We start from the raw sequence: 18,565 nt of genomic DNA on the forward strand, positions 1-18,565 counted from the left end.
CTCTGTGAGGAATCAAGAAACAATAAAACAAAACCAAAAGAATGAAAAACTAGAAGAAAATATGGAGTATCTCATTGGAAAAACAATTGACCTGGAAAACAGATCCAGAAGAGATAATTAAGAATTATTGGGCTACCTGAAAGTCATGACCAGGAAAAGAGTCTTGACTTCATTTTTAAAGAATGTCTACAGGAAAACTGCCCTAATATCCTAGAAGCAGAGGGCAAAATGGAAATTGAAGGAATCTACCTATCTCCTCCTGAAAGAGATCCAAATAAAATAACTCCCAGGAACAATATGGCCAAATTCCAACACTCCCAAGTCAAAGAGAAAATATTACAAGCAGCCAGTAAGAAACAATTCAAATATTGTGGTGCTATAGTCAGGATTACACAGGACTTAGCAACATTCACATTAAAGGACTCGTAGGGCTTGGAATATGATATTCCAGAAGGTAAAAGAGCTTGGAACACAACTGAGAAATCAAATACCCAGCAAATTGAACATCCTATTCCAGGAGAAAAGATGGACATTCAATGAAATAGGGGAATTTAAAACTTTCCTGTTGAACCAGCCAGAGCTGAACAGAAAGTCTGATCTCCAAGTACAGGACTCAGGTGAAACATAAAGGGGGTGGATGAAAGGGGTAAATTATGAGGAATTTAATGATGTTGAATTGCTTGTATTCCTGTATGGGAAGATGATGATACTGAGAATACTCATATGAACCATGTCAATTAACAGAGCAATTAGAAGGAGTATATATATATATATATACATATATATATATATATACACACATACATATATATATGGAGAGAGAGAGAGACAGACAGACACAAGGCACAGGAAGGAGCTGAATATAAAAGTACAACATATAATAAAGATGGATTCAATGGGAGAAAAAGGAATATGGAGAAAGGGAAAGGAGAGGTTGGATGGATTGAGATATTTAACATAAAAGAGTCAAGAAAAAACTTTTGCAATAGAGTGGAAGTGGGGGGAGGTGAGGGGGAATGAGTGAGCCTTCATTATCATCGAAAATAGCTGAGAGGAAACAACTTAATAGGGTATAGAAATCTATTTTACCACAGAGGAAAAAGGAGAGGAAGGGGGTGGGAGAAAGGGAACAGGGGGAGGGGAGGATGATGGAGGAGAAGGAAGATCATGGGATAGAGTAGTCAGATACAACAAACTTTTTTTGGTTTTTTTTTTTGCAAGGTGGTGGGATTGGGTGGCCTGCCCAGGACCACATGGCTAGGGTGGGATTTGGCTCAGGTTCGGGTCCTCCTGACTCTGGGGCCTGTGTTCTGTCCACTGTGCCACTCAGCTGTCCCATAGCAATTTTGAGGAATGACAAAGTGAAAGGAAAGATAAAATGGGAGTAGGGAGGAATGAATGGAAGGAAATACAATCAGTAATTGCAACTGTGGGGAAAAATATGGAAGTAACTTCTCTGACAGACTTAGGATAAAGGATGTGATTCACCCCAGAGACAGAGCTGATGGCATCTGAACACAGACTGAAGTACATTTTTTTTCTCTTTCTTTCACTTTATTTTTCGTGGGGTTTTTCTATTTTTGTGAGGAAAGGAAAGGATTAGTTTACTCTTACAATAAGACAATTTTAGCAATGTATAAATAAATTTAAAAACATAATAAAAAACAAACCTCCTATGGTTCCCCCCACTATCACCATCTCAGCTGAAAACCACACTTCATAATTACTTCACTTTTTAAAAATTGAGGCCATTTACCAAGAGCTCCCCCTGCTCCCCTCCTCCTGTTCTCACACCACTTCCATCCCATTCCTTCCTTTTTCTCTGACATGTAAACTTCTTTCAATGAAGACATGGTATTTCTCCATAACTTAAAATATTCATAGCATCCCTGTTTGTGGTGGCAAAGAATTGGAAATTAAATAAATGTCTTTCATTTGGGAAATGGCTTAGCAAACCATGGTATATGTATGTCATTGAACACTATTGTTCTATTAGAAACCAGGAAGGGGGGGGGGGGGGAACCAGGAAGGGAATTCAGGGAAGCCTGGAGGGATTTGCATGAACTGATGCTGAGTGAGATGAGCAGAACCAGAAAACACTGTACATCGTAACAGCAACATGGGTGATGATCAACCTTGATGGAGTCGCTCATTCCATCAGTGCATTAGGGACAATTTGGGGTTGTCTGCAATGGAGAATACCATCTGTATCCAGAGAAAGAACTGTGAAATTTGAACAAAGACCAACGACTGTTAACTTGGATTTGGGGGGGGGGGGGGGGGGCGCCTGATATCTTATTGTCTGATCTTGCTATCTCTTATACTTTGTTTCTTCCTTAAGGATATGATTCCTCTCTCATCACATTCAATTTGTATCAATGTATACCATGGAAACAATGTAAAGTCTGGCAAATTGGGGCAGCTAGGTGGCACAGTGAATAAAGCACCAGCCCTGGAGTCTGGAGTACCTGGGTTCAAATCCAGTCTCAGACACATGATAATTACCTAACTGTGTGGCCTTGGGCAAGCCACTTAACCCCATTTGCCTTGCAAAAACCTTAAAAAAAAAAAAAAAAGACTGGCAAATTGCCTTCTGTGGGGGGTGGGGGAGGGAAACAAGATTAGGGGAAACGTAAAACTCAAAATAAATAAAATCTTTTAAAATAAACAAATAAAATAATGTTCTCAGGATAGAATTATAAAGAAAATTTTATTTGATTCACAATTTTCACCATCAGAAAATACTGATTTGGTACATGGAACTGCAAACTACATAAGGCATCTTCCTTGATCTGGGTTCCAGCTGACAGCCATGAGTTATGTCTGATGCAGGGAATGAAGAGAGCACTAGGTAAAGAGTCAGGAATTCTAGCTCTGTCATCTATTACACCTCTATGACCTTGAGCAAGTACATTAATTTTTTTGGCCTCAATTCCCTCATCTGTAAAATAAGTCAATTAGACTAGATGTACTCTAAAATACTAACATCTCCATCAACCTTTGTAGAATATGTATGGCATGTATCTGACTTGCGATGCTACTACTACTGTTCATACTCATTTCAAATCATCAGTGCTAATGTCAATGTCAAAGGGCCATGTATGTTCAGAGTTCACCAGACCCTTACCAATGCACTGACAGGTGTACATCAAGAAGGTAAGGTATTATATTTCCTTAACTTTTAGGGATGCCAGAATTGATCATAGCCTAGTTCCATTTTTTGTCCTATAACTGCCCAGAGTTCTTTTCAACCAAATTGGAATAAAGTTCTAAATTTCACAGGAACACAAGATAATTTAAAAACTGCTTTTCATTATCAAAATACAGCTGCACACCTCTAGTGTAGCTGAATTTGGAAACTATTAAATTCATAATAATTTTTACTTTGCTAAGTTGTCCCAAATCAAATTAAATATACTATGTTGAAAGGAAATAACTGCAATGAAAGACAACTATTTGTAAGCACATGCAACATTTTGATTTATCCGTTTGACAAAGAAAGGTCTTAGCAAGGAGAATACCCACATCACCTATAAATATCCCTGTTAGGCAAATATTTTCTCAATGTGAAACTTAAAAATATGCTTAGCAAAAGGAATGAAAAAATTAAGAGTTTCAATGACAGATAAAACTATTATAAGCACATGCAATATTTTGGTTTCTCAGTTTGACAAAGAATCATATTCTATTTTCAGTTAAGATTCAATCAAAGGAAAAAATTAACATTCTCCTAGATCACCACTAAATATTTTCTGAATTTCACTAAAGCAAATTACTTCTATTCAATTATTTTGTATAAAAAGTATTATCTTTTTTAAGCACATGGGAAACATAGCAAATGTTTATTAAGCCCTTTTTGCATGTCAAGCTCTTATACTAAGACGATGATGATAGAAAGATCAAAACAATGTCTATCATTAATGAGTTCATAATTTAATGGAGGTGGCTGAGAGGAGATAGGATTACAACATGCAAAAACTATGTACAAGCAAAATACAGGATGAACTAGAAGGAAGATTCCAGAAGTAGAACGTTCTAGGCATGGAGAAGGGTCACTGAAAATGCCTGGAACCAGATGGAGAGTCTTCTTAAGGAGGCTAGGGTCACCAGATTGCAAAATTAGGAGGGGGCCAAGTTTTGAATTCCAAAGAGAGGATTTAAAATTTAATCCTGGGGGCAGCTAGGTGGCACAGTGGATAGAGCACCAGTCCTGTAGTTAGGACAACCTAAATTCAAATCCAGCCTCAGTTACTTAATTATTACTTAGCTGTGTGACCTTGGGCAAGTCATTTAACCCCATTACCTTGCAAAAACCAACAAAGAACAACAACATCAACAATCTAATCTAATCTTGAAAGGCAAGAGGGGTTTATTGAGGGAAAAGGTGTATGGCAGGGTAAGAGTTGTGCTATGGCAGCTGAGGGTGGTCTGGAAACCAAATAGCAGGCTATTGAAACAATAGGTATGAGGTGATGAGAGCCTGCACAAGGTCATGGCAGTGTAAGAAATCAGAAGGGGAATATAAGAGCTATTACAATGATCAGATTAGCAGGTTTTGCAATAGATTGAACATAGGGGGGCACAAAAGAGAGGATGACACATAGATTAAGAAGTTTAGTGACTGTGAGAGTACTGGTGTCCTTCACAGTAATAAGGAAGTTTGGAAGATGATCTGGGACAAAAATTTAGTTTTAGATGAGAGGAGTTTAAGATGTCAGTTCAAATGATGTAAATATTTAAAGAAAAATATTTGCTTTGAGGCATAGTATCACCTTTAGTTATCTGGCAAGAGAGGGAACAAAATGCTACAAATAAGTATTTTTTTCTATGGACCAACTATGCAACTAAGACTATTTTTCTTTTAAAACTCTTTCATATGAGCACAAATATTTTATTTCTCAAAATACATTAACAAGTTAAATACTAAATGTAGAATTTTTTACACTATAAGCAGCAACTATTCTGCCAAGTGTAGTCATAAAGAGCGATCTAGATAGAGCACTGTGCTCTAGGTGCTCAAGGTAGGTCATGCAAACATGGATGTCTCTAATAGGCCTTGAAATGAAGTCTTTCTTATTCTGCAGTGACTCTCTAATCACTACAACTTTATTTTCTCCAAGTGAAATCCTAGGTAAAATATTATTTTAGTTTATTAATTCTTTTGTATTCCATAAGCTATCTTCAATTGTGACCTCCTACAATGAGACTGTACAAAAACATCCCTAAATTTAAAATATTCTCCTTCATCCTTAAAGATCACTTCAGGGATGGTTAGGTGGTGTAGTGGATAAAGCACCGGCCTTGGAGTCAGGAGTACCTGGGTTCAAATCCAGTCTCAGACACTAGCTGTGTGGCCTTGGGCAAGCCACTTAACCCCATTTACCTTGCAAAAACCTTAAAAAAAAAAATCACTTCAATTTTTCTCATCAAAAAAATTATCAAAAATTATACAAAAAATCGTGATTCTGCTGCAACTTCAATAAAAAAAGGAAATCTTGTCTTGATATATATATTTTCCCTGGGTTTATAATATAAACTAATTTAAAAGATGAGGAGGAAATGCTTTGTTATGGATCCAAAATAAAATGTTCTTTCAATCACAATTATAGGTCATCATTATTTTGAAATACACATTAACCTCACATTGCTCTGACATTTCCTACTATCTCTTCCTTAATTCTACATACAGTGGTAGCCAAGACAAACTCCTCTGTGTTCACCCTTTAATCCTATTCCTTCTTTTCTTCCAGTCAATTCTTTCTACCTCACTAAATTGAATCTGTCCCTTTGTACCTGACTTCTCTGCTGGTTACAAAAATGCCAACCATTTTCTAAAAAATTCTCAGTTGATCCATGAGTGTCTGCTGGTTACTCTCCTGTATTTCTCTTCTCTTTATCAACTAAACTCCTTGAGAAAGCCACCTTCACTAGATGTTTCTAATTTTTCTCCATACACATCTAAATTCTCTTAGTCTGGCCTCTAACCTCATTATTCAACAAAAATGTCCCTTTCCAAAGTCATAAATGATTTCTTAACTGTCAAATGGCCTTTTCTCAATCCTCATCCTTCTTGATCTCTCTACAGTATTTATCAGTTATCACCCTTATCTCTTTTCTTCTTGAGTAATCCTCTCTAGGTTTTTGTGTTCTCTCTGGTGATTCTCCTTTTGCTTCTCTGATTACTCCTTCTCAGTTTCCTTTGTTGGCTCTTCATTCAGGTCAACCCACAATGGCATCTCCCAAGGCTCTATAGTGGACTCTTTTTTTTTTACTTCTAGTTCATCTCTATATCCATATATATATGTGTGTGTGTGTGTGTATATATATATAAAATTTTTGGACATTGTGAATTAGATGTCCTATAGGTACCTCAAATCCAACATATCTGAAACAACTCAATATTTTTACACTCAAATTTCTACTCTCTTTCCAATTTCCCTAATACTTCTGAAGGATCCATGATGCTCTAAATTACTCATGCTCACAAAATTCAGTGTCATCTTCAACTTTAGTCCTTCTGTGGGATCCCACAAGGCCAACTGTAAAAACCTTATCATATCTTCTTTCACAACTACTACTACATATATCTCTCCCCTTCTCTCCATTCACACACTTCCACTCTAGTGCAAGCCCTTATTACCTTTCTTTGCCCATTCCAATTCAAACTACATTCAGCTGCTAAAATGGTTCTCCTAAAGAGGAAGTCATGTGTAAGTCACCATCCAACCCTTCCTCCCTTACTCACTAAATTCCAATTTCTCCTTATTAACTCCAGAATAAAATATAAAATCATCATATAAAGCATATAATAGACATATAAAGCCCTTCACTACCTGGCCTTTCTACCTTTCTAGTCTTCTTATACTTTACAATCCATATAACCAACAATCTATGGATATTTTCCTACTTACAATTGTTCTTCATTCATAAAACTCCCTTGACTCTGTTCCTTTAATTGTCCTGAATACCTGTATTATTCTCCCTCCTTATTTGTGCCATGCAATGGTTTCCTTTTTAGGCTTAGCTCCAATTCCATGTTCTGCAGAAAACTTTTTCCTGTCTCCCCACATCTCCCATCTGTTCCCACTAGTCTTCCCTTTGAGATTACAATTACAACTTCTATGTATGTGGCTATTTGGATACTGATTCCTGATTAGGAGGTGAGCTCAAGGACAGGCCTTTCTTTGTTCCCTAGCATTTAGCAGATTGCTTGATACCTCTATTCCTTTGAAGTTCATGTTATTTATATTTATCACCAATCAAAAGCCTGGTAGATGCTGACTAGAGGCCCCTAGATCTCTTCCTTTCTTTGCTCAGAGTTTCATATCAGTTGACAATTTTTCTCTCCTCTTCAATTTCTGCCATAATTCTAATGGACTTCAACATACATATTGGATTCACCCTCAAATACTTTAGTCACTCAGTTCTGCCAACTCCTCACTTCCCATAAGCTACTCCTCCACCACCTCAGTCTCACAAAAAGATGATAATACACTTGATCTTATTATCATTACCCACAAATCTATTACGTTCATATACAAAAATCCTGAAATTCCTTTATCTGACCTTACTTTTCTTGACTTCCAATCCCTTGTCCCCCTCAATTCTTTCTTAGACCATCTCCCCTGAACTAGTCTCTCTCCTCTTCTCCCTTATCTTGACTCCTTGTTGAACCAATCAACAACACACTGCCCCCTTCTCTTGAATCCCTAGCTCCCACATCAAGTCACCAATTAGGCCTGGACAAGTCTTTGCCTTGGATACCACCATCTGCTTCTCTTTTTGCTCCTAAACACTTGTATGTGTGTGGGGGGGGGGGGGGGGGGCGGGGAAGAAAGAGAGAGAGAGAGAGAGAGAGAGAGAGAGAGAGAGAGAGAGAGAGAGAGCGAATGAATAAAGGCAGAGAAAGTCACAACAACTGACTAAATCTACTCAAAACCGATGTTGCTAGGTAATCCTATTATACCTTCTTTCTCCTCAGTATTCCACTTTCCATGGCAGTTCTTTTAAAACTTTTCATCCCTCTACAAGTCTCCATACTCTCAGATGCCATTCCTCAGTAAGGATTCAGCTATATTCACATATTTTTTCCCCCTCCATTCACCATGAACTTCCTCTTCTTCATCTCCTATCACTCAGATGACTTCTTCCACTTTCTTCTCCTTCATGTTTCACATGATGAAGTGACCTTTTTCTTTTTTAAATTCACATTCTCCTTGACCTCTCTGAAGCCTTTGACACTGTTGATCACTTACCCCTCCTTGATACTCTCTTTTCTCTAAGTTTTTGGGATGTCACTCTCTCCTGGTTTTCTTCCTATCTAATCTATCTGACTGCTCCTTCTCTATCTCTTTTGCTGTACCCTCTTTCAGATCCTAGCCTCTACCCCTAGGAGCTCCTCAGGGCTCAGTCCTGAGCCCTCTTCTCTTCTCCCTGTACAGTATTTCACTTGGTGTCTTATCAGCTCTCACATCTTTAATTTCCATCTCTATGCTAATGACTCTGAAATCTGTCAATCCTGCTCTGAATATCTTTGCTGATTTTGTTTCACATCTCCAAATGCCTTTCATCACATCTTGAACTTTATATTTTGTAGACACTTAAACTCAACAGACCTAATTACCCTGCCGACCTCCTGCCCTATTATTATAGAGTGCACTGCTATTTTCCTATCCCTCAGGTTTCACACATAGGAGTCATTCTTGACTCCTCACTATCTCTTTCTTCCTCCATAACCAAGCTGGTGCTAAAATCTATCAATTTCACCTTCACAACATCTTTCTAATGTGGCCTCTTCTCTCCTCTTACTCTAACTCAAGTCCTCTTCATCTCACAATTAGATAACTGAGGCAAGGTGTGCATTCCTCAAGTCTCTCTCCCCCCACTGCAAATCATTGTACATTCAGCCACTAAGCTGATTTTCCTAAAATATAGGCCTAATCATGTCAATGCCTCCAAACAGAGGTCCTTTTCCCCACAATAAACTTCAGGAGTAAATACAAAATGTTTTGTTTGGTATAGCCCTTCATAACCTAGTCCCCTCACTGCCCCACACCCCATCTTTTCAATATTCTAATACTTTACTCTTAAATATGGCCTCTGATTCATTGACACTGGTCTTTTGACTGGGCACTCTCTCTGCATGCCTAAAAAAACAGCATCCAGGAGACATTTTCTGATACTCCCAGCTAGCAAAATAAAAATAAAAATATGTATGTAGGTAGCATATACTTATTCATGCTGTTTCCCCAACCCCAGAAGAATATAAATTACTTGAAGGCAGGTACTGTCTCCTCTTCTCTGACTTCTGATCTCCCTTGCTTTCTTTAAGTCCCGATTAAAATCTCGTCTCCTACAAAAACTCTTTTCCACTCACTGTGCTTTCCTTCTGTTCATTATACCTATTTATCTGTTTTGTTTTGTTTATTTATTTCTTACATGTTATATTCCCCATTAGACTGTGGGATCCTTGAAGCAAGGGCTATCTTTTGCCTCTTTTTTTAATCCTCAGAGCTTAGTACAGTGCCTGACTGTACTAAAGACACTTATAAATATCTATTAATTCATTAACTGGCATTTAACAATTGCTTATTGATTGACTTATTAACTCTATTTTCCCCAAAAACACCTCATTTAGATCTGCTCTATGAATCTATGTATCTATTATTTCAAAGAAATACCTTTGTGTAAAGGTTGTGGCATGGTCAAAATCTGGATAAGCAAAAGTGATGAAACATCTCGGTAAAGCACAGGAACCTCAGGTTGCTCTTCATTGCAGAGTCTGAAAAAAAAAAAGTATAGTTTAATTGATATTATAGTAAATCTTAATTTTTTTTAATATTTTCTTTTCCCAAACTTGACTTACTTAAATCAAAATTAAAGCACATAATAAGGATCTTCAAAGATTATTTCAAAATACCACATAAGTTGCCAGTCTTATCATTAAAAATTAAATTAAGGTAAATAAATCCAAAATTTTCTTTAAATAAGTACCTAGGAAATGTTCACAACTATTGATTATAGTAGACTCAGAACACCATAATTCCCTTCACCAGTATTTCTCTCCACTAAGTCAATAAATGTAATTAAACAAATCAATATTAATAAATTAATGAATAAAATTTGTAATTGCCTGCACTGTGCTAAGCACTAGGGACAACACACAACTCATGGTCCTAGCCCTTATACCATTTACGGGGGGGCGGGGGGACAGAAGATGACTCTAAAAGATCAACATCTGAATTCAGTGCTTATAGGTTACAAGTACTTTCCTCAAAAAAAAAAAAATCATGAGAGGTGCAAGTACTTCACCACTTTTAGAAATTTTACAATGGGAAAACAGATTCTGAAACATCACTTTGTCACAACTGATGTCAGATCTAGGATTTGAAGAATTCTGACTTGAAGAACACTCCTCATTTCTACTATAACAAAATAACTCTCCCAACTACAATAAAACAGATCATTTAAGTACATGCCAAAATTAAGACTTATCTTTCCCACCCAAATCTATGTTTTCCTGATTTTCCTATTACAGTATGGAATATCCCCACTTTTCTTGTGGCTATGCAAATTCAGAGGTATCCTCCAGATTTCATTCTTCTTCACTGTCAGATGCAATCAATTCTACCTCCATAATAAATCATCCTCTCTCTTCTATAATTCAGCCATCACCCTAGTTTAAATCCTCAACTTTTCACCTAGATAATTCTGATGGGAGGCTAACTGCTCTCCTTGATACCAACCAATTTTTCCATTCTTCCATCCAATATCAAAATTATAGCCCTATGGTTCAAGTCTACCTATGTCACTCCTTTGTTCAAGAAGCTTCTATGAGTCCCTTTTAGAATAAAATAAAAAGTCTTCTGAATAAGATATGACTTCAGATATATCACAATCTGGCTTTCACCTATCTTTTCAAGCTCATTACATATTACTGCCCTCACATATCTTCCAGTCAAGTTGGACAAATTACTATTCCCCTTCCAGCTCCATCAATCATACCTTTGTACAAGCTGAGGCCGAATTTGAACTCAGGTACTCTAAACTCCAAGGCCAGTGCTCTATCCACTGTGCCACCTAGTTGCCCTTCATGCCATCTCTTAAAGGAAATATTTTCTGATGCTACAGTTGATGGTACCTTTTCCTCCAATATTACCTGTGTGTGTGTGTATGTATGTATGTATGTATGTATGTAATACATATTTATTCATGGTGTTTCCCCAACTCCAATTCCAGTAGAATTCTAACTTCCTTGAGAGCATGGACTGTTTCATATTTGTCTTTGTATCACCAGTGCCTGGCACATAAGAGATATTTAAAAATGCTAAATGAACTGAACTGAATTGACTTAAGAAAAACATAAAGTTCGGACTTGAACACTTCTCACTTCAAGAATAATGGTTTTTCTACTAAGCCCGTAATTTCCATAAATGTCAGAGATGAGGTGAAAGGGAAAGGGAGCAGGGGCAAGAAAAGAGAAATAGGATCCAAAACTTCGTAAGCACACCAAACACTGCCAATCTGATTCTGATTTAGTGCTGATAAGATGTTGTAACTTCCAATAATAAGCAATATACCATCTAGATTCAATATGTCTTATACATATTACTTTGTTAAATGTATACAAATGTTAGTTTATTAATAAATATCAAAATTACTGAAAATTGTTCCCAAATGTATTATAGTGTTTTTGAAATTTAAAATATTAATAATGTAATACAACAACTACTGTGCCAGAGTTAACAAACTTGTTAACATTTAAAAAAAGATTCAGAATTCCTATATAAAATCCATTCATTAGATTTTGGATTACAGATTGAAAGATCAATTAGTTCAGTTCCTTCATTTTCTAGATAAGGAAACTAGGGCCTAGAAAGCTAAGTGAGAGCCTCCAAATAGATAGCAAGTATCTAAAGGAGAGTTTGAACCTTAGTCCTAATTCTAGAGGTAATGCACCTTAATTCTCTTCAACAGGTACCTATTATGGTTCAGATACTCTAGGGATACAAGTACAACCCCCCCCAAAAAAATATCACTGCCCTCCAAAAGCACATATTCTACTGAACTTATATGCATAAATAAATCAATATAAAATATATGCAAAGTCATTTGGGGAGATAGGGCAGAAGAATCAGAAAAGGCTCCTCCAGGACCCTAACAAAGGTTAGGGTTTCCTTAGATGATGGAAGAAAGGTGAGAGAGCATTATTGGCACTGGAAATAGTCTAGCCAAGGGCAAACACAAAGGTGATGGAATATTATGAAGAGACACCAGCAGAGGGTATGAGGAGAAAGGACAGACTAATTTGGCAACTGCCTGAAGCTTGATTTGGAGAGCACAGAGACTAGAGAAAGAGGAAATTATTATCAATACAATAATCCAAGAGAGATGATGAAAGCCTGAAATTGGGTGGTATGAGTAAGCAGGAGAAGCTGAATGTGACAAAAGTATGAGAGGTACATGAGGCAGGAAGGTTATCATATTTGATTGCCAGAATCCAGGAAAACTTTGTGTGAAATGAAATTTCCTGGGAGTGGGGGCATTGGAGGGAGAAAGGAAGAGATAGGAATACAGAAGAAACTTCAACAGCAGAATTAATTTTATTCTCCCTTCCTCCTCTCATTGCCTTCTATCTCCTTGCCTCCTTGTAATATAATTAGTATATACCAATTTACTCATGTTGCTAACATATATATGTAGGTACACACACACACACACACACACACACACACACACGCGCGCGTATATATATGAAAATTGTCCTTCAGGGCAAGGACTGACTCCCCAGGTTAAAACTAGAACATTCCTTTTGCTACATTACAAGTCCAAGTTTTCCTGTTATTTAATTTTTATCTTAGCTTGGTCCTCTCTACCTCTCTATATATGTGCTCTGGAATTCAAGCCATTAGGCTTATATCCTGGGTCTTTATTAGATATCCTCAAGTCTTTAAGCCTTCCTTTAGTTTGGTTTAAGACAATGTGGTTAAGTGACTTGCCCAAGGTCACATAACTAGGCCATTTTCCTTTAGTTTTTGATGAGTTTCTACAGAATCACATCATCCTTCTTTCCAGAAGTGAGGGAGATAAGGAAGAAAGAAAATAGGAGGGAAGAGACTTTATTAAGACCATACTATGTGTGAGAAGCACTGAGAATGCAATCAGAAAAGATAGTCTTTGCCATTCAAAAGCTCACTCTATTGGAATTAAAAGAGAGAGAGAGAGAGAGAGAGAGAGAGAGAGAGAGAGAGAGAGAAGGATTTGGCTGCAAGTTAAATAAAAAGATCTCTAAATACATATATAAATAAAAATAGTCTTTAAAGTGCAGTAGCAAAGCAAATCATAATGCCTCTTTAATGTCATTTCTACTGAAAAAAAATTGATGTTGTCATTTAACAGTACTAAGGACTTTGGAGTGAGATTTTCTTTTCTGGATGTTCAGTAGCTGTGGCTACAGCATCCACTGAAGTAAGTTGCCAGGCTATATGTCCAGAGAGTTTGATTTATGGGCATAAAAGAAATGATGGGATGAATTATCTAATTCCTAAAAACTTGCCTATTCCAGTATTTAAACATCCTCTTCAGGAGTCTCCTCTACAATATGGTTGGCACTGTTGCTCCTCTGCTTGACTTAGATCTAGGCATACAGAATACCTCAACATATAGTCATGAATTATTTAATCAGCAATCAGTACAGAGCAAATGTTCTGATAAAATCTGCTTTACCCTTCAAGTCCTAATAAAGCCCAGTAACAGATCTAAAAGAACACTGTTCTTGATAAATGCCTATTTATTTTCAAGTAAGGTTAGTACATGACTACCATATTTAATCCCAAACTAATGTTATCAGCCTCATCTAGATCAAAGTAATCCTAAAACATATCAGATTTTCAGTTTTCTACCTAGCATCCTGTGGTAGAAAATATAGAAAAGGAAAAGGACTCTTCCAGACTTGCAAATAACAGCAGGAGAAAGTTCAGAGTAAGGTTCTTTTTAATGTTAAAATTATTACTTGAGAATGTTTCATTTGCCTCCCAAGTATCCTAGGGATTTGAAAACAGATTTCACTAAATGCCAAACTGTGGGGAAAGGAGTAAGAGCTGAATATAAGTATTAGTACAAAAACTGTGAGAACTTTTTAGGCTGAAAAAAAAGGTATTAAAAATAATTATTAAAAAGACTTTAAAATAATTACCAACTATATAGAATATAAAATGCTAGAAATGATTTGGAAATGTATTTTAACAGTATATTAGAAAATAATGTAATATAACATGACATAACATGAGACAACAATGTAACAAAAATATGATATGATATGGTGTGGTGTGATATATAAAATATATGATATGATCCCTAGTTGTATTCCATGTTTGAAATGCTCTCTCTCCGTCTCTGCCTCTTAGTTTCTCCAGCTTCTTTCAAATTCCAATTAAAATCCTATCTTCTACAAGAAAACTTTCATCCCTGTTGCTTCTAGTTTCTTCCCTCTTTTAATTATTTCCTGTTTATCCTATATTACAGCTTGGTTGTATATCTTTGCTTGCTTATTGTCTCCCCCTATTAGATTATGAACATCTAGAGGGCGGGGACTTTTTTTTTTAATCACTAATGCTCAGCAAACTGACTAGAACATAATTCTTAATATATTGGTTATTAATAAATAATTAGATCTCAATAAATGTTTAACAGTCTATTTCACTCCCATTCATGTGCTACTGAACAAAGACTAGAGAAATTGTGCTTAGATCCAGAGGAAGTTATGTCTAGTGCCTTCCCTCTGTTGATTATCTCCACTTTATATGCTATACAAACTTCTACATAGCTTGTTTATACATAACAATTTGCATGCTGTCTCCCCAATTAGACTGTGAGATCCTTAAAAGTAGGAAACTGTCTTCTGTCTTTCTTTTATCCCCAGGCCTATTATTTAATAAATGTTTACTCATTAGCTTACTATAACATATAACAGTTCAATATTTTATAACACAATGCATAACGTAATTTGTATACTAACATAAACTATATGGCCAATAATCCCTAAAAATCGGTCACTCAAAAGTTAATATGTGAATTTTAAAAATAAAAGATTGACTATAATTGTCAAAATACTATCTACCTCCCCCACAGATCATTTTAATCATTAATTCTAAGTATTATCTTTAATTAATACAAAGCAAATAATTAAATTATAATTTCATTAGTAAACTGCCTCCTCCAACTGATGACAACCCTTCCATACCTTAATGGACTTTTGTTTGTTTGTTTGTTTTTGCAAGGCAATGGGGTTAAGTGACTTTCCCAAGGTCACACAGCTAGGTAATTATTAAGTGTCTGAGGCCACATCTGAACTCAGGTCCTCCTGACTCCAGGGCTGTTACTCTATCCACTGCACCACCTAGCTGCCCAATATTGACCAATTCTTAAGAGTAGAAAAGGGGGATGAGGAAAGAGAACTCTTTTCAACAAGATAAGTGACTGGGAAAACCTTGAATAAGAAAACAGTCCAAAGAATGAACAATATATAAACAAGTAAGCTACCTTATGTAACAGGAATCAGAAACAATATTTCCATGTTTGGAGAAACAATAAATGATCTCAGAAACACAATTTTAGTGGTTCATTATGATCTATAAGATCTTGTTTTCCATTTTCCCCAAGGTTTTGCTATTGATTAATTGTAAACTACTAAGTTTTACTGACCCTATAGATTCCTTTTCTAGAAAACCAAAACATCAATTTCTCTTCTCCTTCCCAAATACTTCAAGAGAATAAATATGATAATACATTTGAAATATTATTTTAATTCAATGTTAGCAAGGGGCAATATAGATGAAAGCTATCAGTACTTAGAAGTACTTATCAGTACTTCTACTGTACATCTCTAAAATTTTCATCCATATTCCTGTCTTCTGCAAAAATTAAAACATATATCTTAAACATTACCAAAAATTGAGAAAACACATTCACATTTCTAAATATTCATAAAATAATTCCATACTTCATACTAAAAGCTATAGGTCAAATAAAAAATTTAAGCTTATTTTGATATTTCTACAATACTTACTGTGAATTCATATCCTGCATTAATTGAGTTAGTTTTTTCCATGGATTGTAGGCAGAATCAATGCTATAAAGTCGCATATGCATGGCTAGTACATGGAACAGCTGATCTGAATGGATTAGGGAAAAAGTAATTAGTGAATTCATTCATTTTTCTTCAAGATAAACAGGATTATAACCTAAAAGGTGACACTTAAAACATATAGACACTTGTATTATATCCTGCATAATCTGAATAAATATTCCAGCTATGCCTCTTAATTTGTTCTTACCTGACAAATATTTACTACCACATTTATGAAAAAAATCAAGAAAAAAATCAAGAAAAAATCAAAAATTATGGTTCCTTCCTATGTCACTTTGTAAAGCTAGAACCCTTGCTTATCAATGTTAAGCATTAATGAAAAACCTCAGGAAAAATATCACATGAAATTAACTGCAATGTGGTTTAATGAAGAGAAATCTGGTATGAGTCAAGAAATTCTAGGTTTAATTCCTACATTTGACATATCTTAGTTGTACAACCCTAGGAAAGTCATTTAACCTCTCAACTCAGGAAACTATGAGAATGTAAAATGCAAAACAGTAACCTATCCACTCTGGTAAAGGGAATTTTCTTATTGAGAGATTTCCATATCAATGATACCCCCCCACACAGTCCCTCACAAAAACTGCTAACCTCCACTACAGAGACTGAACATGAAGAGAAATGGAAGTAAAAATTTGGATTGGTTATCCACTGTGACTGTGGAATCATCACTGACTATCAAGGTCTCTTTTTCTTGTCTCCAAAGTCACATTTTATCTGCACTCTTATTTTTTTCAGATTCCAAGTTATTTCCAAAAGGGTCTGCCAACAATTAGACAGTCAACAAGATTTTATTAAAGCTGGCACATGGTAAACTGGATTGAAGAATACAAAGAAAGGCAAAAATAGTTCCTATTTTAAATGAATTTACATTCTGCAACCTCAATAGTCATCATCTCTTTCTTTTCTATACCCTGCTCCCAGATCCATTGAATTTACATGAAGCTAACTAGGTATTACATATAAAATAACTATAGGATAGCAGTGACAGGAGAGAAAGTCAGGCAAGAAGCCCTCCTGAAGGTGAAATGATTCAAAGAGGTAGAGGTGAGATAGACCTTGCATGTGTGGAGGACAGCCAGTGAAAAGACACAAAGGTATAAAATGTGTGAGGAGCAGCACAGAAACCAGCTTTATATAGTGGGTCTTTAATATATAAGGTTGGTTATGTGAGATTTGAGTTCATAGGATTATCGACCTAAGGCTGGAAGAAAACTTAGAATTCATCTAATCCAATGTCTTTCATTAAAAGGAAACAAGTCCAGAAAGGTTAAATGATATTCTCAAAGTCAGATAGGCAATAGAGGCAAGATTCAAACTTGAGCCTTGGGACTCCATGTTCCATGTTCTTCCTACTGTAAATACTAGATCCCTAACTAGTACTAAGTTTAACTTTCTTCCCATGGCTGGTACTAAAACAAATATAATACTAGTGTCAAGTCAACAAATATTCCTACATACTAAGCATTCCTACATACTAATCAAGCCAGTCTCCTGAAAACTACAGAGAAATACAAAGAAATAGAAGAAAGTTATTTTCTTCAGAAACTTATAAGCTAATCAGAAGAAAGAATGAAAACCATTCCACAATTATTAATTTTATCTGAGAAGAAATTCAAAATTACATCAGTAATTACAGTAGCATCTATTTCTCTGTTAATTTTAACTGATTTTTGTTGTGTAATTTCAAATTATCTTGCTTCACAGTGGACAGATACTATATTTATATATATTTTATATTTATATAACATCTGAACTGAGGTTTAGAGCAACTGAATCATCCAGACAGGGCCTGGAACATAATGATAAATGACTGACAAACTGACCTCAGTTAACACTAATTCTCTCTCAAAAAGACCAAAAAGACCCAGTCAAGTATTACAGCCCTACCACCTTTTATGTATAGGATATCACTCTGACATGGAAAACAACATGGAAAACCAGAACAAAGATACCTATGATTACAGAAAGGAGGTAATGGTGCAGTAGATAGAGCACCAGCTCTAGAATCAGGAGGACCTAGGTTCAAATATGACCTCAGACACTTAATACTTACTTAGCTGTGTGATCTTGGGCAAGTCACTTAACCTCATTGCCTTGTGCAAAAGAAAGGGAAATAAAAAAGGAAAGGTGACAACCTATATCTTCTAGCTAATAAATCCTCCTCTTCTCCTTCCTCCCATAATCCCTTTGATCCAAAGTCAATGGTTACAATCATGTGCTGACAAGTAAATATAAGTGTATAACACAGAACTCTGCTCTTTCTCAATAATATTATCAACTTACAAGAAACTCAATTATGATGTTTATATATGTCCTTATTCCATATAACCAGCCTTTATCTCACTCCTAAGAAACAACCCAACACAGCCAACTGTTTTCTAAATAACAAATAGATATCTCTATTATAATATG

At 35.9% G+C, this 18,565-nt stretch overlaps 1 protein-coding gene across 7 annotated transcripts in view; it reads right to left on the reverse strand.

The window, feature by feature from the left end:
• UBR3 (ubiquitin protein ligase E3 component n-recognin 3) overlaps window positions 1–18,565 on the reverse strand; it is a 291,086-nt gene that overhangs the window by 49,881 nt on the left and 222,640 nt on the right. For all 7 annotated transcript variants that reach the window (XM_074215740.1, XM_074215735.1, XM_074215738.1 and 4 more), the window contains 2 exons: window positions 16,067–16,172; window positions 9,681–9,781 (listed from right to left, as the gene is read on the reverse strand). In XM_074215740.1, the coding sequence (XP_074071841.1) occupies window positions 9,681–9,781; window positions 16,067–16,172 (207 nt within the window). The remainder of the gene's footprint in view (window positions 1–9,680; window positions 9,782–16,066; window positions 16,173–18,565) is intronic.

The sequence above is a fragment of the Macrotis lagotis genome, chromosome 1 (genome assembly GCF_037893015.1).
Source record: "Macrotis lagotis isolate mMagLag1 chromosome 1, bilby.v1.9.chrom.fasta, whole genome shotgun sequence".
NCBI lineage: Eukaryota > Metazoa > Chordata > Mammalia > Peramelemorphia > Peramelidae > Macrotis > Macrotis lagotis.